The sequence below is a fragment of the Ischnura elegans genome (genome assembly GCF_921293095.1).
Source record: "Ischnura elegans chromosome 13 unlocalized genomic scaffold, ioIscEleg1.1 SUPER_13_unloc_1, whole genome shotgun sequence".
NCBI classification, from domain to species: Eukaryota; Metazoa; Arthropoda; class Insecta; order Odonata; family Coenagrionidae; genus Ischnura; species Ischnura elegans.
Window position 1 is genome coordinate 8583240 of NW_025791657.1, and position 23868 is coordinate 8607107.

At 37.4% G+C, this 23868-nt stretch overlaps 1 protein-coding gene and 1 pseudogene across 1 annotated transcript in view; both read left to right on the forward strand.

Annotated features, from left to right (window-relative positions):
- The window catches only part of LOC124172018, a 41354-nt gene extending 18031 nt beyond the window's left edge, over positions 1–23323 (forward strand). Inside the window, exons 3-4 of the mRNA XM_046551418.1 lie at positions 16604–16676; positions 23069–23323. Of these exons, the coding sequence (XP_046407374.1) occupies positions 16604–16676; positions 23069–23208 (213 nt within the window). The 3' untranslated portion in view covers positions 23209–23323. The remainder of the gene's footprint in view (positions 1–16603; positions 16677–23068) is intronic.
- LOC124172019 lies at positions 23223–23690 on the forward strand (annotated as a pseudogene).
- Positions 23691–23868: the final 178 nt, after the last annotated feature.

Genomic DNA, 23868 nt, shown 5'->3' on the forward strand with positions numbered 1-23868 from the left:
ATCATACTATTTATATTTCTAAACATTATAAACAAAATGAAATTGAAAAACAAAAGGAAAATATTACCATACCAATTTTGCTTTCTATTTTAGCTAAGAATCAATATATTTGCCTCGTTATGATGTTCATTGACAAAACTTCATCTCTTTACGAGAATTATTCATAAAAACTCATGGCTAGTCAAAGTTGTTTTTTCATGGGCCTCCGAGTTAGTTTTGCTTGGGCCGAGAATTTCCTCGTCGCTACGTCAGGGTCTGCACTCTCAACGCTAATGTCAAAGCAATTATGTTTCATATGAAATGCAATAATATATTTATAATCCTATTATTTAATTTTTTAAACTTATAAACCAAGTGAAATTGTTTAACAAAAGAAAAATAATACAATACCAATTGTGCTTCCTCTTTTAGCTAAGAATCATTATGTTTGCTTCGTTATAATGTTCATTGGCAAAACTTCATCTTTTCGCAAGAATTATTCATAGAAACTCATGGCTAGCCAAGTTTATCTTGTTTTTTCCGTGGCTTCCGACTTAGTTTTGCTTGGACACCTTCTCCGCTCCGCGCCCACGTACCTGCCGTGGTGAAAGTCACCTTTGGGTAAACCCTAGGGTGACTCTGTTTAGAATTACTCCAAGCCGCAATTCTAAGAAAACTTTAACACAATGCATTATCCGAATTCATAGAATAATGCTTCCTCACCGTTGTGTGAATATTTCTCGCTGAATGAGTAACTGTAACTTGCCAGGAGATTCAGAAGTTTCACCGACTACCGTGAAGAACACATCGCACAGTTATTGTTATATGTCTTGTACCTTTCATTCGAAAAAAAAATCCCTTTGCGTCTAAGATAGTCTATACAAAATTGCAAGCGTTTATATAGTTACTGATGACATGACAGTTTACCATTGGGGTGAAATCCAGATAACTACCCAACTAATTGTGTGATAGTAAAATAATTTCTCTTTCCTGACGATGAGTTTATCCATCTAAGCCAAAAATTTCCCTATGGCAGTGGCAAAATACCAATGGCGATACCAGTAGAGCATAACAAATTCATTTTCCTCGTATTTTTTGGATACATAGCGCAGAAAAAAAATTGAAAGAAAACGGTGGCACGGGGAAAAATCCGACAGTATGCAACCCGCATTACGTTAATATCCCGCTGTGCGGGTGACGTGATATCACGTCATAAATAAAAAAATTCATAGCTAACAAATTAGGGCCAAGAAAATTTTTTCATTATTTTTTCCAGCTCTTTTGGCACCCATGCATGCGTTTTGCATTAAAAAACGACAGCCGCACCGGGGGTCGATTTTGAGTTTTACATGGTCAGCATTGAAAGTGTTAAGGAACATTACGATGTGTATAATCCATAACCACTGAACACATGTTTTTGTCTCTTAAATGCATTTTTTTTAAAAAGGGCATGATTTCATTTTTCTTCAGCAATTTCAAGCTTGATATGAGATTATTCTTGATGCCTGACTTTTCTTTTTGGACAAAATTGTAGTTTATTGAAATTACCAAAAAAGACTGACTTCTGATCTACTTGCAAAGGAACGAAAGGAAAACATTATTCTCTCCTTAAGTATTCCTAAATGAAAAATTATTTGTCATTTAAAATATCAGCTTCAAGAACATTACAATTTACATAATACAAAATTACTGAGCACACATTTGTCTTTTGAATGAACAAATTTTTATAGGGGATGATTTCATTTTTCATCAACAATTTCAATATAGTGATTATTATGGATGCCTGCCTTCCCTTTTCAGACATAATTGAACCAATATTGAAATTGCCAAAAGAGAATGAAACCTTATTTGTGTTTAGCAACCAGCAAAAATATTAATTAAAGGGAATAGGTTTCAATCTATCAAATGGTTTTTAAAAATTAGATCTGTGAGTCCTCGATTGTAATATGATTTTCTTTTCTAGGGCTGTCAACTCCTGACCGAGTGCTGGTAGAAACAACACCAACTTCACACCTGCTGGCAGAAAGAAATGTATGGATTGACCTTAAAAATGATTGTATTGGTTCATCAGCTTCAGTTTTAAGCCGGGTTCTCCGCCCGTAACATCTAAATCCTGCCAAACAAAGGCGGCAAAGGGAGTAGAAAAGAGAAGAAACCCGCGTCTGGCGGGGAAAGTAGTGGAGGCTATCCAGGCAATCCATGAAACCGAAGGGGCCACCACGTAGGGCATCACCAACTACCTACAAAATAACTGCAAGACTGGACCAGAAATCACCGAAAATGACGTCGCCCTTGCCCTGATGAAAGCAGGAGGAGGCGCCGTTAAGAAAAACCGAGGATGGTCACGATTGGATCGTAATCGACAGTGAACCTGCATTGATGGACTACCCTACCACGCTCCGAAAAAAAATCCAGATGACAAGAAACACAATGACGGCAGGGACTTTTTTTTTCTTATTTTTTTTTAAATACAAAACATAGATAAATTTAATTCATCAGCAAGAGAACAAAAGATATATGTAAATGCATTTCAAGCACAGCCAGAAAAAATAAAGGCTCTCCACATGGTGGTCGACTGCACCACCGTTATTTGAAAAAGCGCAGAGCTGCTGCGCTTTATGGTCACTCCTCCTCGCAGCGCCCGATCATCATCATCAGAGCGTGAAGATTGACCGACGCCATCTCTTCAGCTGCACTCTTGTCAGGACCTTCACCAAATTTCACCAACTCCGGAGTGGTACCCAGACTAGCAGCGCACAATGCATTCCCAAGATTAGATTTCATGAACATGTAATCAAGAGGAAGGTCATTCCCTTCTGCAAACTTCTCCAAAGTCTCCTTGGGTGTGTGGCTCAACGCAAAACCTCTCAAAATTGACAGCTGAGGACCGTAGAGTTCTTGCAGCATCAGGTGAGACGTACTGAGCGTTTGGCTCACATTCTTGCCAGCTGAACTCCCACCATCTTTATCCTTGATGGAGCAGTAGCCATCAATGGCAGCCTGATAATTTTTCTCCTCAAATTTCACCTTCTCAGCTTGCTTCACCGTTCTCGTCTCACTGATCAAAGGTGAGGCCATGGCCAGATGTTCCCTTATCTTGTCAATCATCAGCTTGGCAGAAATTTGTTTGGCTTGCTTTTTTGTGCGAGCCTTCCCCTGCTCCCTTAGCGTAAGCACCTGGCAGAGAATGACAAATGTTTTCGAATGCGCAGGACCAGACTCAGCCACCAGTTGGTACTCTGGTTCTTTGAGGTTCTGTTGCGCACACAGCTCTGCCAGCGCACCAACAGAATTCTACGTCACCTGCTCAGCATACGGGGAGACAGCCACAGACGCAGCGTCATACTTATCAAGTGCCACTTTTGTGGTAACGCCACTTGTAACCAGAAGCTGCGCACGAACTAATTTATCGGATTATTTATTTATTTATTTTAAGGTTACAGATCATTCAAGTTTGCGGCCATGAAATGAAATTTTCAAGCATTTTCAAGTGGTAGTACAACGCTGATCATTATTTCTCTGAACAGCTACCACTCACCACAAGGTGTGGAATCAATATAAATTAATGCATAACAGATAATACAATGAATTCAATCATCGTTTTGTGTTTTTTTCATCTTGAAGACTTAAAACATGACAAATAAGCTCTTGTTATTTTAATATTTGTTGTATATAAGTGAGTGAAAATATGTTTACATTTGTCTGATGTAAAGACAGGGTAGGGTTTTACATATCTTGAATTGTAAATAATTATGCCTAAAATACTGCGATCAAATAAAATTCGATGTGTTGGTCACAGTTCTGTTTACTTTAGAAAAATATCTTCATTTCACTGTTCAGTAGCATTGATTTTCTTGCCTTCAGTGGCTAAAAAAAATCTTTCATATCTATAATCAATCAACTTGTTGTTTTGTAGAAGTACCATAAAATAATTCGAAAATAAGAAATGGACTAGGGAAGGTTACCCTGTTACTCATTGCCATGCATATTCGGAGGTAATTGTATTTTTTGTACGAGTCATGACATATCCTAATAGTGAGCATTGAACATGCATTGTCTTATGTAAGTACAGCCATATTACTTGTTTTATAAGTAAATCAAAATTGTTAATGGTGGGTCATTGCATAGTGAAAAACAATACAGAGAATTTTATACAGAAATTCTGGTACAATTCAGCTTAGAGATGGGGAAGCGACCACGTTTGAGTTTACCTATTATTTTCTATTATAATTCCTATTGCACTTTTGAGGCCATCATATAGTACATGCTCTTAGCCATGATACTAATATACCATGTATATTAGTGCCATGATATATTAGTATCATGCTCTTAGCGAACTTTTGTTATATCTTAATTAATTTGATCGCATTGTGGAAAGAGACTTGTAAAAAACTGTGGTGTACACATTTAATAATTGAAATGAAAAGTATTATTAATATATTATAAATTATTATTTTTTATCCTTTATTATTACAAAAATTATGTGGTTGGGTAATACAGGCAGGTTTTTGTTTCAAAAATAAATGAGAAATAAAAAACAATTAATATTATTATGGCAATCCCTGGCAGATTTATCATTCTAATGGCTGTATAAACATAGTGAGTCTGACTTGCAAGGAAACTACAATTTTTGGAGTACCATATGAAATGTTAAAGCAATGGCAATAATGAACCTGCTGGCCCAAATCTTGCCCGTTGTGAAATTTGCCCATTTAATCAGAGGTTGACGAATAAGCAATTATTCATTCATTCATATTTTTCCTTGATAGGTAAAAGTTATGTATTCATACCTTGAGATTAAGTCATAACACCTACCAATTTTGAACATTTATCATTTGGCTGCAATTTTCATAAAATTAGGTTTCAAGTTATATGCAATTAGAATACTTTTATTTATAATTAATGCTTCAAAGTGGCCACGGAATTTAACATTCCTGCTGGAAAAAATCGAAATTGTGCAGTTTAATCCTCATGGATACTGATAATTATCTTATCTAGGAGAGACCCTTGTGTTTTTCCACCTCTGTATAGAATGTGATTGGATTCTAGGAAAGTAGAGAATGGAACAACCAACTCGTTAGGTGAAGTGGAGATCGGAGAGTAATCGGCTAAAGATAAGTAAATATTACCCTCAAAAACCATAGTAAATGTGACATATATTACTGTAAATGGCCCAAAGAAGGAGAGGAAAATTTGATCCCTCATTTCATCAGTTGCGGCATATGGGAGGGTATCACTTATGCTAGTAGTCTTTTATCTCATCACTCCATACTTCTTTTTTATAACATAATGTCACAACAATATTGCAAAGTTCTACAACTCTTACGCGGCAAAGTAAATAGGAAGGGAGAGAGTAAATTTATGCTACAGGGGTTCTATGAAACTAGTTACGCCATTGCATCAGTAGCATTCAAAATGAAAGACGATGTACATAACATTTTTGTAAAGAACTAATGAAGTAGAGCCCAGGATAATTTACAAAAAAATCGTTTCCCCCAAAAGGAATTAGGATTATATGAGGAAAAGGCATCTGGAATTCTCTGCAACGTCCAAAAATAAACGTCTGGGAATAGAGGGATGACAAGATTATTTTCGCTTGTAATATTATCAACGCTCATTACTTTAGTAGTTGCCTCATTGATAAAACATAAAATGGCAGCGCTGTCGAAGTACCTCCATACAAGTACCGATAATTCTAGTATCGATAAGGTAGTACCGCTTTTAAATACTGCCAAGTACTACCGGACTCTCGGTACTACCTATCGGTATTTTTTCTTCAACCTCTGAGAGAGACCCTTTTGTTTTCCACCTTGCTGTCGAATGTGATTTGATTCTAGGAAAGTAGAAAATGGAACAACCGACTAGTTACGTGAAGTGGAGATATCGGAGAGTAACTGGCTAAAGAAAAGGAAATATAACCCTCGAAAACCATAGTAAATGTGATATATATTATTGCAAAGGGCCCAAAGAAGGAGAGAAAAACTTGATCCCTCATTTCCTAAGTTGCGGTTTATGGGAGGATATCGTTTATGCTAACAGTCTATTATCTAGTCAGTCCCTTGTTTTTTTATTACATATAATGTCACTAACAATCTTGCGGAGTTTTACAACTCTTACGTGGCAAAGTACATAAGAGGGAAGAGAGTAAATTTATGTCTAAGGGGTCCTACGAAACTAGGTGCGCCATTATATCAGTAACTTCCAATATGAAAGGCAATGTGCATTTTTCACAAAGAACTAATGGGCAAGAGCCGAGGAGAATTTACAAAAAAATTGTTTCCTCAGAAAGAGATAAGGGATACATGAAGAAAAGGCATATGTACTTATATGCAACATCCAAAAATAAACGTCATCGAAAAGAGGGATCAGACAATCATTATGGATTCATTTGTGATGTTCAAAGTGACACAGAATTGGCCAGCCATGATTCAATGAGTGATTTCCTTTCATCAGTAAAAATTAAAACAAAGGTTGCGTGAAAATTGGAGAGGGAAACTAGAGATCAAATGCTCAATGGGACTTGGCAGTCTGAAAGGCAGAAGAGGTTGAAGCCTCTTTCTTTGGTCGTATATGTAATCTAAGGAAATCAAACATCAAAATTGTGAGACGATTGTTTGTTTCCTTCCTTCAGAGGAAACCAGGCAACCGATTGAGGAAATGCCAATGAAAAATTTGCCATCAGGGAATATGAAAGTTGAAGCAAAAATTAAGTTTTCCCCACAGGTCTCTCTGTTGATTAAAATGTACTATTTTGTTTGCTATTCCTCATGGGATAATATCTGATAATGAAGGCTCGGTGGAAATCAAGTGCCCCTATTATTATATATGTGAGCGTGATGCGCCCGCTCCCAGCGGGCTTCCCCCGCTCTTTTCAATGCAGGTCCACAGAGGGATAGGCATGTTTCTAATTTAAAATGTAGTAAAAAAAAAGGTAGGGTTATATGTTCAAATTTAATTCGAATGTTCATGTACAAATTTAATTGGAATATTCATGTACAAATTTAGGTCAGAGGACCTCTCAAAACACAACATTGGAAGTAATTACACTATCCTCTGTTAAATGCACATGATGACTCATACTTACCTATCAGCAGGAGACTTGAATGTGGAATCAGCCGCATTTTGATAAAAGTTATTTAAAGAACGCGAGATATTGTTGCAAATGAACAAATGCATCAGTTTGTGCGCCGTTAACATCAGGAATATTGACCCTTTTTTTTAAGTATTTAAAAACTAATTTTAGGAAACATTAGCAATATTTAGGAAGTAAGATATGCCGTCGCATGTTCTCTGATAAATTCTGTGCATTTTGGTACCTAATTTGTAGAGTTTGGTTGCGTATAAGTTGAGAAAAATGTATCTATACAGTAGAAATAATATAGAAGATATTCCTAGGGAAGGAGTTTAAAGTATAAGTTACCTTCATGAAAGTTAAAGAAGGAAATAAGCTACGCAGAAGAAGCAGAGATATCTACGAAGTGTAGAAACAGATAGAAATATTAAATAAAAAATACATATTGTGATTTTATGTTGTGGTATCCTCTAGGTTTTTCAATTAATAGAAAGCCGAGGGAAAATCACTTTTTGTGCAATATAAATGGTGGAAAAATTAAAGGAATTTTACGTGAACTTCATATTTCCCAAAATATGCCATAATGCTTCAGGTTTAAATAAATAATTGTACCGGAGTGGATGTTTTTTAATTTGCACCTACACTTTCCTCTCAAATATTTATCCTTGTATATCGCAGAGTGGCCCACAGCAGCCTCCTGCTCCTGCCACTGATTTTTCCCAGATAATCACAAATATGGCATAGCTGTGTACTGATGGTGTAAAAATGTGTCCTACACTCTGTAGGAAACATTTTTTTCATCTCCAATTTTATAAATTAATTAAAATTGTAACAAAATTAAATATGACTTTCTCTCCATGAGCGCTTACAATATGCTATACATTGGAATAATTATTAGCAAACAGTGGTGTGAACCACATTGTTTTGCAAGTCACATGCGGGTCAAATGTTTCTAGACATGGCCATAGAAATAGGTCTCCAACAGGTTAATGAGATCGCAATATACAAAATTGCTAATGCCTCCTCTAAACGCCTCTACCAATTATGAACCGAGTCGAAATTTTTCTCCTAGAAAAGATAAAATGGCGAGGCACGACTTTCATTTTCTCCGAGTATCTTCAAGTGAGTGAGATAAAAAAATTAGGATACCATAACTCTTCTGCTGACTGAGATTTTAGTGCTGATGACTTCACTTCAAACAGTTGAAAAAAGTGAAATTGGTAAAATCCCAGGGGAGTTCAGCTTTAATAGCTATGTCAATGGCTGATTTCTTGAGTTGGTCACTTAAGGTACTACAATTGATGATGTAGTTTAGGTGGCACCAGCTTCTTTTAAGTACACCTCCACTTAAGTTACTTAGAACCCGTACTTAAGTTGCATAGGCAAATGTTTTCACACGGTTGATGCTCTTCAAATGTTGTAAATGCTACATTATAATACCCATCCCACCACCCCTGGCTCATCCCGTTGGTTACGTTAAGTTTTACTGTATTCAATGACGTGGTTTTTGAGCATTCTATTTCGTTAGCTAACTTTCTAGTGTTGGGGTTATTAAATCGACAAATTTATTTAGTGGAGTCTCTCATCTAATTGTTGGTTTTATTTCTGTGAAAACTAATTGCCATGCCTGTTGCTCATGGTATCACCCGTTTTATAAAACTTAGAAACATTTTAAGGAATTTTAAGACTGAGACGACGGTAGAGGATCCGTTGAAACATTAAAGATTCCATGGAGTCATAATCGAAAATAACGTAAACAAATGCACTTAGTAAAATCCCACACACTGCCATTGAAACCATTGCATAGGATGCCGAGGGGGATATGGCATGGCAATTTCATTAGACGTGGGAGGAATGGCAAGTTAAAATTTAACATCAATGGTTTTAATAAAGGAGTGGAATTGACTAAGTGTTTTCGATTATGAGTACGTTATGAATATGTCATTCCATGAAGTCAACCTTAGTAATTCTAAATTCCTCTGGCTCCATCACCTCTCACCAAATAGCGTTTGCTCAGGGACTGAAATCAGTCTTTTATTTTGACCTTCTAAGTCCAAAATGGCTAATTTGCAGAGCTTGGAAGTTTACTTCAAGTATCCATGGCTTTGGATCACAGAATCACTTAATTCCTCTCGTAGATCTTCATCTGTCAACATAACTATTTCCAGATGTAGACAATCATGGTGCTGAAGTTGACTTAAAGCTCAAGCTTAGCTACTGCACCACAATAAAGATTAGACTTAAGTGAAGTCACTTTAGTCTGTAGGTTAGAAAAGGCAATGGGAACTAAATTTTTATTTGATATTTGGTTGCCTCGGTGGCAGTAGGGTAAAGTCCTCACCTGCCAAACAAGAGCTCCTTGGTTTGAGTCCCACCAGTGTAGGTTTCCTCTATTCAGGGAATGGTAGTTCATGCACACATGATTGTTAAATATGTTGAATAACCCAATATAAAATGGCCAATATGAGCTGTATTCAGTGGTTTGAGAATAGAGTAAAAAATAAAAATAAATTAATGTGGATTGCCTTTATGTAACGAGTAGCCTTGGTTGATAGCAATATGAAATGATTTAAAAAGAAGTCTTCTTTGCTAAAAAGCTTTGTTATTAAATATTATCTCTCAATTATGGGTAATGATCTTATTTTTTAACTGGAGCTATATAATTTATAAAAAAAATAATAATGCATGCGTCCAAATACTTGGTGATCATGGCATTAAGTTCCGCAATGGTTCTATCTTCATTATCCCTTCATGGTGCAGGTGTCCCAAACGCTTGTGCCATGTTGTTGCTGCAATTTTACATGCTTTCATACCTTCATGTTCTTCAGCTTCTTTTCTTATTTGTGAAATAGAAGCACTCCCTTCAGTAGTGAGGTAATACAGGAAACCAACACGATACCCCTGGAACAGCGTAGCTTTTTCGTCGCTAACAGTAGTCTTTCCGTCTCTCCTCACAATGGTCAAGCCCTTCTCTTCTAATTTCCCTTCCGAAATCAAATTGTCTTGGAGGCAAGGAATATATAACACATCAGTTAACTTTATTTTCCATCCACCACATTCATTCGACATCTGGATGGTCACTGTCCTTGACCTTCTATTTTTAGCGATGTACCATCACCCACAGTTACTTCTCCAGAGAGGGGTTTGAAATCAACAAACAAATCTTTCCTAGGGCTCATGTGATCCGATGCTGCTGAATCCAGTATCCATATGCCGTTGTTTGCATGGTTTGGATTTCTTTGCATGCAGAGTACTTTATAGCCTCTTGATACTACTGATGCTGATGACTTCTTCTCTTCTTCATCTTGCTTCTGTATGGCAGGACAAAATCTTGCAGTATGCCCCTCCTTTCCACATGTGAAACAAATGTATCTCCTCCCAATAGGTTTCTTTGGAGCATTTTGTGATTTATTTTCACTACTTACTTTAGGTTTGTTTGGCTTCTTCTTTACCTTGAGAACCTTGTGTTCTTCTGTCTTCGCGTAATCCTCATTTTTCATTCTCTTCTCTTCTAGCAGGAGTTGGGACTTAACATATTTGGATGTTATGTCTCCTTCATTTGTTCTGTAAATACTTCGTATAAACCGAGCATATTTTTCTCGAGGCAGACCCATGAGGTAGAACGCAGCCAGTGCTCTATCCGGGAGATTAACCCTTTCACTGCTGTGGACGTACCTAGTACGTCCGCACGGCAGACTGCGGTGGACGTACTTTTTCTTCCTCCTCGCCATGCGGTCAGCACTTTCGCCGAAGCACTTCGAAGGGACCCACTAATCCGCGACCCTTTCCTCGACGAGCTCACCCACGCAGGACCGTCTCATCGGCCCTACCAGCGGGGGCCCTACCTCCGGAAAAGTGACCGCTCTGACTGCAATTTGAAAATAAAGCAATCAATCCGATCATCACAATATGATTGTTTTCATCGCACTCCAGCCAATCAAGCAATCAAGTACGTCTTTGAAACGTGTTTCTGCGATGAAAAATAATGATTTTGTTAACTTTGATATAAAGGCTCTTTTCCGGTGGTCCGCAGCCACGTTTTGTTCCAAGGTTAACAAAATCGTTATTTTTTATCGCAGAGACACGGTTTAAAGACGTACTTGATTGCTTGACTGGCAGGAGTGCGATGAAAACAATCATATTGTGATGATCGGATTGATTGATTGATTTTAAAATTGCAGTCAGAGCGGTCATTTTCCGGAGGTAGGGCCCCCGCTGGTAGGGCCGATGAGACGGTCCTGCGTGGGTGAGTTCGTCGAGGATAGGGTCAGGGATTAGCGACCCTTCGGAGGGTGTACCACACCCATCCTGGAAGTACCTGCTCCATGGGCTCAGGAAACGCTTTTTAACATTTTCGCCGCATGTGAGGAGAAGGTTTCCGGAGATTGAACAGCAGTGAAAGGGTTAATGCCACACTTAGTAATTTTACGGTTGTAATTCTGGATCTTGCTCATGTACTCCATCCTGGAAAGGTCTTCCGTTTTTTCGGTATTTACCATTTCCTTTAGGAACATTATCTCCTGGAACACGTCGTAAGTGGTGCACATGTCTCTTAATGCCTCCCACATATCCTTCGCTAGGTCCAGTCCCACGATATCATCCAAAAATGAATCATCTACGTATTGTATGATAATGGCTCTGGCCTGTTGATTTTGTCGCTGACGGCGCCTAACCTCTTGTGGTGGGAGTTGGCTTTCGTCTTCCATTTCTATCTCGTTTCCATCACTGCCGAATGCTATGTATGGATGGAAACCTTTTACCGCTTCCCAACAATCTTTCTTCATTAAAAAAGCTTCAATTCTTACAGCCCATACATCGTAATTATCGCTGTCGAGTATTGGGATACACGTCTTCTTTTCTTCCGCCATTTTTGATGATTCCGAACTTACAAAGAACAATTATGGGGTTCACTTCTTCTAACCTCAAACGTATTCGCCGTTCACACCATCAAAAGAAAACTTCGCTTCGCATCAACACTTAGTGTTTAAGTCTCATAATCTGTCAAAAACGAAAAAAGTCTCCTTTAGGCCTTCGTTACAAAAAACTATTTTATTCGTCTTCTATATCCCAAGGCCGCACAACAATCACTTTTTTATATTGGCAACGTAAATAAGAAACAAAACAAACATTCATCATCACCTTGAACGTCAAAATGCAAAACCCTACAAAATATTAGTTTTCACATTACAACAGTAAGAAAGTGCTACACCGAGAAATATGGGAATAAAATAACTGAAAAACTGTATTTGATTTATTTCAAGTCGCGGTGAATTCATGAAATATTTTCATTTTAGAAGCGGAAGTAGCAATGCGGTCGAGTAATTCAGTCTCCATGGACGGGAGTGAAGATAGTTGAAATGTTTCCACCAGCAAGTGATTCAGGGTGCGCTGGTGGCCCCTTTTATTAACTGAACATAGTATGTAGGCACTTGCAAGAAAATAAAGCCATAAGTAAAAGAAAGCAAGTGCTATTGCGCAATTTTGTCCATGATTCGAGAGAAAACGATGTGTTCCGTCTTCATTTACTGTCACTTAATTTGATTACGATAGTTGGATGCCTTTTTCTTATTTACTGCCAGGTATGCTCTCATATGGAACAAAATTGCCCTAACTAAAGGTTAACGTAATTATTTAAGGTGTATAAAAAATAAGCGTGAAAAATTTATTGCTGAAAATGTCATTCCATTTACATAATCGCGGCTGCATTCTCGCGGTCTCTAGTTGTCTCGGTACGATTTGCTGAGGTAGTTAGGCGGTCTTGGGGGTGTCTCGTTGGCATGATACATGGAGGTTTTACGAGATAAAGAGGGTCACTATATAGAGGTTTGCCTATAAATTTACATCTAAATCTGATGGGATCAGAGGGTTGGTACGAAGTATGGAGGTTTACGATGTAAAGAGGTTCACTACATTGAGGTTTTACTGTAACACGAAACCACCCTATTCCTGTTCAGATGATAGTGTAGGCCTAAGGTCTTACTGACCATGGTTAGGACCGCAGTTGGGTGAACAATTAAGTGAATGATTTTCTTAAATAAATATGGAATCCCCTAGTTTTATAATGGACCAAAACAGAAGAATTGTCGTTTCGTTTACGCAGATATTTACTTTACAAAAAAATTGCCATGTACCAAAATATAGCCTTAATTCTTTGCAGCACAGGAATTATTACTGTTGAATAAAAACTTTTGGGCTATGTCACCGCGTCAATTACTGGGATGGCCCAACATAACCGACCGATTCTGGTCGCTTTCTCAAGGGAGTCTGATGTGTACCCACAGAAGTAATGAAGAATCAGGAATTATAACCTTGGTAGGGTTGGTAATGTTATTAATGTATATCGCTTCCATGGACAGTCTAGTTTTCCGTTGGGTAATGGAATTACTATCTGCTATAAAAGTAGCTCTACATTCGGTATGAATCATGAGAAAATGAAGTCAACGATAAAAATTGTATAAATGATTACAGGAATGGCACAGTTATTCAATTTAGAATGAACATTATTCAAAGACTGTCTCATTGTTCAAAGAAATTACAAAGTGTTCATTGCTGTATATGTGTGGATGATAGTTCTATATTGTAAAAGAATGGTGTATTAACCCTTATATGGATTTGCTGCGCCTTAGCGGCGCTCGTCGTTTTAAAAATGGTGTAAAAATTTTCTATTCGAATGAATCATTTTGAAATATTCAGTAGTCTGTTTTTTCTGCTTTCTTCGTCTACATATAAAATTTTGTTAGCATAGTATCGATAGGTTACATTTTATTGGCCTCTAATGGAAAAAGTTACGTCGTTGGATTATCGGCGCCGCTGCGGCGCTCAGTATTTCCTCGTCGCTACGTCGTTGACTGCACTCCCAATGTTAATTTCAAAGCACTTATAGTTCGTATGAAATGCTATAATATCTTTATAATCATACTATTTATATTTCTAAACATTATAAACAAAATGAAATTGAAAAACAAAAGGAAAATATTACCATACCAATTTTGCTTTCTATTTTAGCTAAGAATCAATATATTTGCCTCGTTATGATGTTCATTGACAAAACTTCATCTCTTTACGAGAATTATTCATAAAAACTCATGGCTAGTCAAAGTTGTTTTTTCATGGGCCTCCGAGTTAGTTTTGCTTGGGCCGAGAATTTCCTCGTCGCTACGTCAGGGTCTGCACTCTCAACGCTAATGTCAAAGCAATTATGTTTCATATGAAATGCAATAATATATTTATAATCCTATTATTTAATTTTTTAAACTTATAAACCAAGTGAAATTGTTTAACAAAAGAAAAATAATACAATACCAATTGTGCTTCCTCTTTTAGCTAAGAATCATTATGTTTGCTTCGTTATAATGTTCATTGGCAAAACTTCATCTTTTCGCAAGAATTATTCATAGAAACTCATGGCTAGCCAAGTTTATCTTGTTTTTTCCGTGGCTTCCGACTTAGTTTTGCTTGGACACCTTCTCCGCTCCGCGCCCACGTACCTGCCGTGGTGAAAGTCACCTTTGGGTAAACCCTAGGGTGACTCTGTTTAGAATTACTCCAAGCCGCAATTCTAAGAAAACTTTAACACAATGCATTATCCGAATTCATAGAATAATGCTTCCTCACCGTTGTGTGAATATTTCTCGCTGAATGAGTAACTGTAACTTGCCAGGAGATTCAGAAGTTTCACCGACTACCGTGAAGAACACATCGCACAGTTATTGTTATATGTCTTGTACCTTTCATTCGAAAAAAAAATCCCTTTGCGTCTAAGATAGTCTATACAAAATTGCAAGCGTTTATATAGTTACTGATGACATGACAGTTTACCATTGGGGTGAAATCCAGATAACTACCCAACTAATTGTGTGATAGTAAAATAATTTCTCTTTCCTGACGATGAGTTTAGACTTTACATGGTAAAAATCGTTTCATTATGAATAGGTGAAAAGACAATTTACCGTGAGGTGAAAATTTGTGAACATATTTCTCGTTTCTTTGTGTACTGAAATGCACAGATGTTTTATGCATTGGGGATGTTACTAACGTAAAGGGGTGAGTGAGGAGGAGAGAGGAGAAGGAATGCCAAGAGGTTGTTTTGAGGTGAAGTGGTGGTTGTGTTTCGACTGCCAAGGATCGGGGAATACCCAGATCGTTAGGACAGGTAGGAGTAGAAAATCCTTATCGCGAAAAAGGTTGGGAGTGCAAGGAGGCAATTAGATACAAAATAATGCTTTTTCTTCATCCTTGCAACGCTGCATGAGGGTCAGGGAACAAAAGCCTTGTCAAAACGCCCCGCGGTGGCCCTCCCTTCCTTCCAAGAAGGTCCAGCTCGGGTGGGTCATTAGGGTGGAGATAAGTTCAATCAAGTTTTGTGGGAGGGGGGAAGAAGGTGGTGAATGACGAATAAGGGAGCTTAGTGGGAAGGTATGGACAGTCTCAATGTTTGGGTCAGTGAAACGCTAAGAAAGGAAACGGAAAGAAAATGTAAGGGAAGTCCTTCTAAAGTGAGGGTATTTTTGTCACCCCAGAGCATTCTTTCATCGGTTTCTCACGCAGAGCTGGACGAAAAAAAGGCAGCTAATCCTTCTTCCCTACCACCAATAACACATACTTCTAAGAATTTTTTTTTTTTGATTTCCCACCAATCCAGGAGTAAAACCTAATCTAGAATCACTCCCACGCAAAACAGTTACCCGTCCATATCTAAGGAAACCTTTCCCTTGGGCTACACGCCCCCAGTGGGGTAATAGGGCTCCGTGGTAGGAAAAGAGTACCGACTCTTCTAGCTTCAACTCCAAAGAAGCGTAGGGTTCTTTGACACGTCGCTTGTCATCCCATATTATTTATATTTCAAAACCCATAAGACTTGATTTTTTTAATGCAGGACATAAGCTCCCAGAATATTCGTAAGATTTGTCTTGATCGCCAGAATCTTGTAAAAATCACGAAAGTAACACTCGTCTCTTCTCACTTAACCTACAGCTGTTCCATTATTAACGTTTAATAACTTTTCCTTCTATATAAACTGCAAAGATATAACAAATGGGTGGACGCAGTGAAGCAAAATTATGTCATATGGGCATAAACGAATTTTATTCCGTCATCATTTTTAGTATTTAGATACATAAAATTATAAACAATATAATCATTAAAAAGCGGAGTTTGTTAAGCTCTGCATATTATAAAAATATTTCAAACAACAATAACACATGAAATTAAAACTTTCACTCAAAAATAACAAACAAAGGGAACTGAAATAAAGAGCATTACGGCAAGAAATGGAAAAGAATGCAGCGTTCAAGATTTTTTGTTATAACTTCAACAATAAGGGTTTAAATCTAGCAAAACACTGTAAGAAATAAAGATAATAGATGTATTTACCATTATCAATTGGAAAACTTGTAAATTCTGGCTAACTTTGAAAGATAATAGCAATAAATGACGCGGCGCCGCTGCGGCGCCGAGAATCCAACGACGTAACTAATTTTGTAAATCCATATGAGGGTTAAAAGAATATTGATTCTTATGTGCATTGATTAATGAGTTGATTCCTACTTTCAGCATATGTTTACAGAGGACGAAAAAGTGATTGGTAATTCTGAAATGACCAATGACTCTATGACTGAGGCTATAGGTGAGTAAACTCTAGGTCTTGCAAATATATGTGCGTGGAGAGGGTGTTGTAACTCTTTTGAAGCATGAAGAACCTAAGTTAGTCATCCATGTGTAACTTTTGTTTTATTTAATTTACATGTCACTTAAATATGAGAGAATGTTTATCTTTACATTTGTGTGGTCTGGATTTCTAATAATATGAAATGTAATGTATTAAATATAATGAATTATCACAATTTCCTTTAACATTTATGCACAGAAGAAGTCCTTTTAATGTAAAATATATTGTTCGGCTGAAGTCTATTGATATTTAACTTGTGCGACCATTGACTAGTAAAATTTCATATTTTAGTGACATATTGCATTAATGGCAGTGAAAGATTCGTATAAGATCTGCACTCTAGTCCAGTCAATGAACTTCAACAAATGAGTTCTTTATGACTGGTGTTATAGACAAAAATTTCTAATTATTAATGATACATTACAAGTGCATAGCATGAGAAACCAGTGCCTGTACAACTAAGGGTGGTATTTGCATAAAACATGTGGGTGGAATTCAGTGAAATGACTGAATGAAATTGTTTCCGACTTCTTTTGGCAGAAATGCGATACATCCATGTTGAAATACATAACACCGGTAGTACTTTCCACCCATTTAAGCACTACTCCACCGCCTACTTTTTGCCTAGTTTTGACGCTCAAATGTCATTCTGAATTCTTTCTGCCCTGTGTCTATGGAAGGAAAACGTTTTCTGTGCTATGGGTAGCATGATAATATTTGAAACCTCTCCGCATGGAGTTCTTTTTTTTTGGGGTGAGTTACCCTGGTATCCTTTTCCTTCTTATTTGGGACCCAGCCGGTCCCTTACTCCAACCACTGAAGTGGACCGTAGAACCCTTTCTTAGCACGAATCCACATTCAACTCATTGCATTGCTAGTGCATTTTTTTTACAAAATATTGCAATTGATTTTCAAAAATTTATTCTTCCAAAAGAAATACTAACATTATATAGGCATTTTTGAATTTAAAATGGATGTCTAGCATTAATTACAGCCAGTTGAGTGAACACAAGGTACTGAGAGTGTAAGCACAGAAGTGGTATTAGCACGTTGAATTTATAAAATTAGCTTGAAGTTTGTAATGCACAGTCTTATTCAATTATTTTTGTAGGCATGGCAACTGCTTGGTTAGGTGTAACAGTGAATCATGTCAGAAAATACTTTGTAACAGAAAGTAAGTAGATAAATTATGGATTTCAGAAATAAATACCAGAAGACAAATCAATACTGCTAAGTTGCAGCACAACTCAATTTTAATAACTTGTGTGCTACAGTTTGCTGGTATTGATTAAAAAAATGATAATCCCTAATATTTAAATATACTTATGTGGATCTCATCAGGAGGTTGATCAGCAAATGATTTAGATGGATATCATATTCAACCTGGAAAAATGTAATTGCTCCCTTTATGACTTTTTAACTGTTATCCTCAAGCGGACAAAAGGAGGAAATTATTTAATTTATAAGAAATTTTATTTTTTTAATCAAATTTACCTCTGATTGTTAACTACGCTTGATTCATGGTTGATGCATTCCTTTTTCGACAAAAATGTGGTGTGAATTTTTAAATAAAAATGCATGAATTGTGGCCTCTTCCATGGTGATTTCACACGTGATTTCCATTGCTAAGTACTTTATGAAAAATGTTTATTTATTGGTGTGAAAAGTAATATGTAGCTGCTAAAATTAAACTTATATTTAAAATCTGGAGTATTTTAACATTAAAGGAATTATATTCCTTAAATATTTTTATAATTGTTGTGCTCTCACGTTGAAGGATTAGGACAGCATTATTTTCTCCTCAAGTATTCTCAAAAGGAAAATCTATGCCATTTTAAATATTAACTTAACACCTTGAGTGCGGCATGACGTGATATCACGTCATGGTGCGCTATCCCCTGGTGCTGATGACGTGATATCACGTCATGCGTACCCCGAGGGTTCCGGCCCTCCGTAAGAGCTCGGTTCAGTTCTATTATGACATTTTGCCCCCCTAAGTTGCTCAGCAGGGATCTAGGAGCGCATTTGTGGACGCCGTTTCAAGCAACCTTTCCTGGGAGGATCGGGAGAAATTTTTTCTTTTATCTTAAGGTAAGCCAATTTCCATTCATTTTCTCCCCTGTATTTTATGCTATTATTTTTATTTATTTCTACTAACGCGTGAGTATGACAAATTTTATTTGAGTTTTATTTTACAAATCATAAGTATTTACTAACTGGAACTAACTTATGTGTTTACTAATTTTTTATTCTGCTTTAATAATGTTTAGCGAGAATATAGATTTTTTCCATCCTGCCTTTTTTTCTTCTTGCGAGCCTTTCATTTTTCGAACCTTTATTGTCTGATGCTAATAAGTTTTATTCAATTAATACATGAAGTACTGTGATTAGTTAAACTTTAATGTAAATTTGAAAATGCCATTACATTTTTTTATGCAACGTAACATATCTCTAACTTTTGCACCCTTCCTTTGTTTATCAGTGCAACTCCTAAGCAGGGAGGGGATCGACAAGCGGCAATATTACGAGAGTGAAGGAAGTTATTTACGAAAAAAGTGTAAGTTATTTATAATATTTATTGTTGATGTATGTATATTATGCACTTATAAACATTCTTATTATAATTGCAAATCACTGTTTGCACATTATCCCATGGATTGGCGAAAAAGTGCTAAGGAGTTACTATATAAAAATGCTTTTATTTTCTCGATAACCGTGAAATCAATGGCTTATGGGTGCTTTCAATTCTTTGTCTCGCCATTGTGAATATTTAGTTCCTAAACATAGTTTTACATTAGTAAAGCTGTTTGTAGCATTTCAGCTTTGACCTATTTCACCGAGAGTGTTTACTTTGATCCTGTTATTTATCGGAATTAAAAAAAAATACAATGTATTTATTGCAGATGGTACGGAAGCGAGTAGTAAAACGGAAAATTTTTCATGCTGGCCGGTAGTCGATGCCGCCTGAAAGAGGTGAAATTCTCTATTCATCAGCTTTTGTAGATGATCAGCAGTCTTCGACCTTCCATCAGGACTTGCAGCCATCGACGTCGAGGGAGGAAACCTCCGCAAGGGCACAAACATTTCCTTCTTAGCTCTCTGCCTTCTCTAGAAGAATGTACACGAAGAAGGGGGAGCTCCTGGATGAGAGCGGGATCAGGCATTCTCTGAAGACTCCGAGCTAGAAATTAGAGAGGAGGAGGGTGGGGAGGAGGTTGAACCCTCACAGTCAGGTACTCCGTTGCCTCCTTCTACGCCAGATCCCTTTATGTCAATCACTGGCCCATCCCCTTTGTCCTATTCTTTCCTGAACCCTCTAACAATACCGTTTGTCCTTTGCGGTGGACCCTTAGTTCAGTGACCCCTCAAAATATCACTTTCATAGAAAACCCAGCTCTCACCACTCCACCCCCTTCCAACGACCCAAGTGTTTTTTGCGTCTCCTTTTCCCAGACACCCTCTTTCGTATACAGACATACTTTCTCATAATCTTCGAAAGAATAGGTTAGGAATTGGAAGCAATTGACCTATGAAGAGTTTTACCTCTATAGGCCTAATATTTCACAAGGTTTATAACATTTCACAAGGTTTCACAATTCCTATAACCAATATATCCGACTTATGGAGCATTGCTATCTTGTTTGACCTGCTTTGCTTTCGGATATACATGAGTCGTGATGGATTCTTTAGCATTCTTCAAGCCCTACATTTTTCAGCGAATACCGGCCCAAACGATTCAGAGCCTGAGTATTTCCTCTAAAAAATCCGTCCCTTTCAGATTCATTTCACTCCTCCATTGATTCCCTAATAATTCCTTCCCGAAAGCTATGCACGCTTTTTCATTTATCGTGAACCCGCCGGAAAGATTACCCTTATAAATTCCGTCTTTCTGTCATTAGATCCTTTATTCTTCCATCCCACATTCCTTATCCCAAGCAACTTTTACCATCAATATCTCAATCTCACTTCCCTGAACTCATCCAAGAGGAAGGTAGCAGACAGAAAAATTGATGGTGCAAGTATTGCACTATTGCGGTTCAAGCACTCTTGGGCGTAGGAAAGAGACCGCAGATATCTACATTGGCTGCTAGGTCTCCTCTACTCTATCCCGAGCTTTTTTCTTTCTTTCATAAGAAGGCATAAATAGTATTATATATTTTTGTATCATATATTGCAATAGTATTATAGGTTAAACATATTGTTATAAAATTTGTGAGAGGTATTTCCTACATTGGTAAAACATACATGACTGTACGTAGTGGTATGTAATATATAATTTAAAAATGGTCATCATTTCGATTGTATTGAATTTATTTTGGGTAAATAAAATATTTTTTTTCATGTTATGTGCTCCTTTTTTCAATAGTCTAGGGCTCTTACATAAATAAGAAGTTACTAGAGATTTCCTAGCACGATGGAATTAGTCTTTCTCTCGTGTAATTAGAAAGAAAACGTATCGTTGCTTTCGGTAATCGGGTAAGTAATAAGGGGCATAGATGCTGCAAATCTATTCCTAGCAATACGTATTATTGAATGGTTTACTCGAATTGATATTATAATGCACCAAATGAAAAAATATTATTGCGGTAAAAATTTACATCATTTTCAGATTTTCGCAGAATATTCTTAGTAAGAACTGCGATACGTGGCCTAAATGAAGATTACTTGTAAGATGTTTGCTTGCAAATACTATTAGTTCCAGTTTTTATGCATTAATTTCTAACTCGGTAACATCATATTGAAAAATATATTATTGGCTTGAGTTCAGAAGATAGTAATGAGGAAGTTATGGGTTGATTATTTGTTTCCACATCCATTTTTATTTCGCCAACGGAGCCTATACCCCTAAAAGGACACGTATCAGCAAAATCTTTCCCCATACCTTCCCCATCTTTTTGATGTGCCGATGGTACTTCCAAAAAGGTTATTCCTAGTTCTCACAAGTGGACCGACTAAATCTTACTATCACCCCTCTCTTCATCTACGTACCCCCTCCAAACTTAGAACAGCCGGCAGGAGTGGTGCACGTCAAGAAACACCCTAATATACCGTCGGAAAATAATCTCGAAAGCAGAGTGCCACCCATCTCAAGCACCTGCAGTAAAGGGAATACATAATGGTATGTGAAAACCATTTTTGCTAAATATCTGATGCTTACGGGTGGTCGTATGGGAAGAAAGGAATTGGAGCTGAAAACACGAAACGAGTGAAGGAATTTGTGACGAGAATAGTGGCTTCAGAAGAAAATGTAGAAATTATTCAATATTATCGAACCCTACCCCGATACTTAGGATTACTAGTACAAGGAATACGCCGAAATATCTGGCGCAGAATTACCATCACAATCAAACAGCTGTTCACGGCGATTCCTTGTAGTTATAACTTGCATTACATCCATCTAAGCCAAAAATTTCCCTATGGCAGTGGCAAAATACCAATGGCGATACCAGTAGAGCATAACAAATTCATTTTCCTCGTATTTTTTGGATACATAGCGCAGAAAAAAAATTGAAAGAAAACGGTGGCACGGGGAAAAATCCGACAGTATGCAACCCGCATTACGTTAATATCCCGCTGTGCGGGTGACGTGATATCACGTCATAAATAAAAAAATTCATAGCTAACAAATTAGGGCCAAGAAAATTTTTTCATTATTTTTTCCAGCTCTTTTGGCACCCATGCATGCGTTTTGCATTAAAAAACGACAGCCGCACCGGGGGTCGATTTTGAGTTTTACATGGTCAGCATTGAAAGTGTTAAGGAACATTACGATGTGTATAATCCATAACCACTGAACACATGTTTTTGTCTCTTAAATGCATTTTTTTTAAAAGGGCATGATTTCATTTTTCTTCAGCAATTTCAAGCTTGATATGAGATTATTCTTGATGCCTGACTTTTCTTTTTGGACAAAATTGTAGTTTATTGAAATTACCAAAAAAGACTGACTTCTGATCTACTTGCAAAGGAACGAAAGGAAAACATTATTCTCTCCTTAAGTATTCCTAAATGAAAAATTATTTGTCATTTAAAATATCAGCTTCAAGAACATTACAATTTACATAATACAAAATTACTGAGCACACATTTGTCTTTTGAATGAACAAATTTTTATAGGGGATGATTTCATTTTTCATCAACAATTTCAATATAGTGATTATTATGGATGCCTGCCTTCCCTTTTCAGACATAATTGAACCAATATTGAAATTGCCAAAAGAGAATGAAACCTTATTTGTGTTTAGCAACCAGCAAAAATATTAATTAAAGGGAATAGGTTTCAATCTATCAAATGGTTTTTAAAAATTAGATCTGTGAGTCCTCGATTGTAATATGATTTTCTTTTCTAGGGCTGTCAACTCCTGACCGAGTGCTGGTAGAAACAACACCAACTTCACACCTGCTGGCAGAAAGAAATGTATGGATTGACCTTAAAAATGATTGTATTGGTTCATCAGCTTCAGTTTTAAGCCGGGTTCTCCGCCCGTAACATCTAAATCCTGCCAAACAATGGCGGTAAAGGGAGTAGAAAAGAGAAGAAACCCGCGTCTGGCGGGGAAAGTAGTGGAGGCTATCCAGGCAATCCATGAAACCGAAGGGGCCACCACGTAGGGCATCACCAACTACCTACAAAATAACTGCAAGACTGGACCAGAAATCACCGAAAATGACGTCGCCCTTGCCCTGATGAAAGCTGTGGACAAGGGAATGGTGGTGGCAAAAGGTGGAAGATACAAATCCGCCAGACCTGAAGGCGTGGCTTTGGACGCTGTGGACGGCCGCCGCAGACGACGAAATTCCAAGAGCCGAGGACGGAGGAGGAGATCCCGCAGCAAGGGGGGCCGCTCCAAGAGGTCTGGAGGTAGGAGGAGGCGAAGCAGGAGCAGGAGGAGGCGCCGTTAAGAAAAACCGAGGATGGTCACGATTGGATCGTAATCGACAGTGAACCTGCATTGATGGACTACCCTACCACGCTCCGAAAAAAAATCCAGATGACAAGAAACACAATGACGGCAAGAACTTTTTTTTATTTTATTTTTTTTTATTTTTTTTATACAAAACATAGATAAATTTAATTCATCAGCAAGAGAACAAAAGATATATGTAAATGCATTTCAAGCACAGCCAGAAAAAATAAAGGCTCTCCACA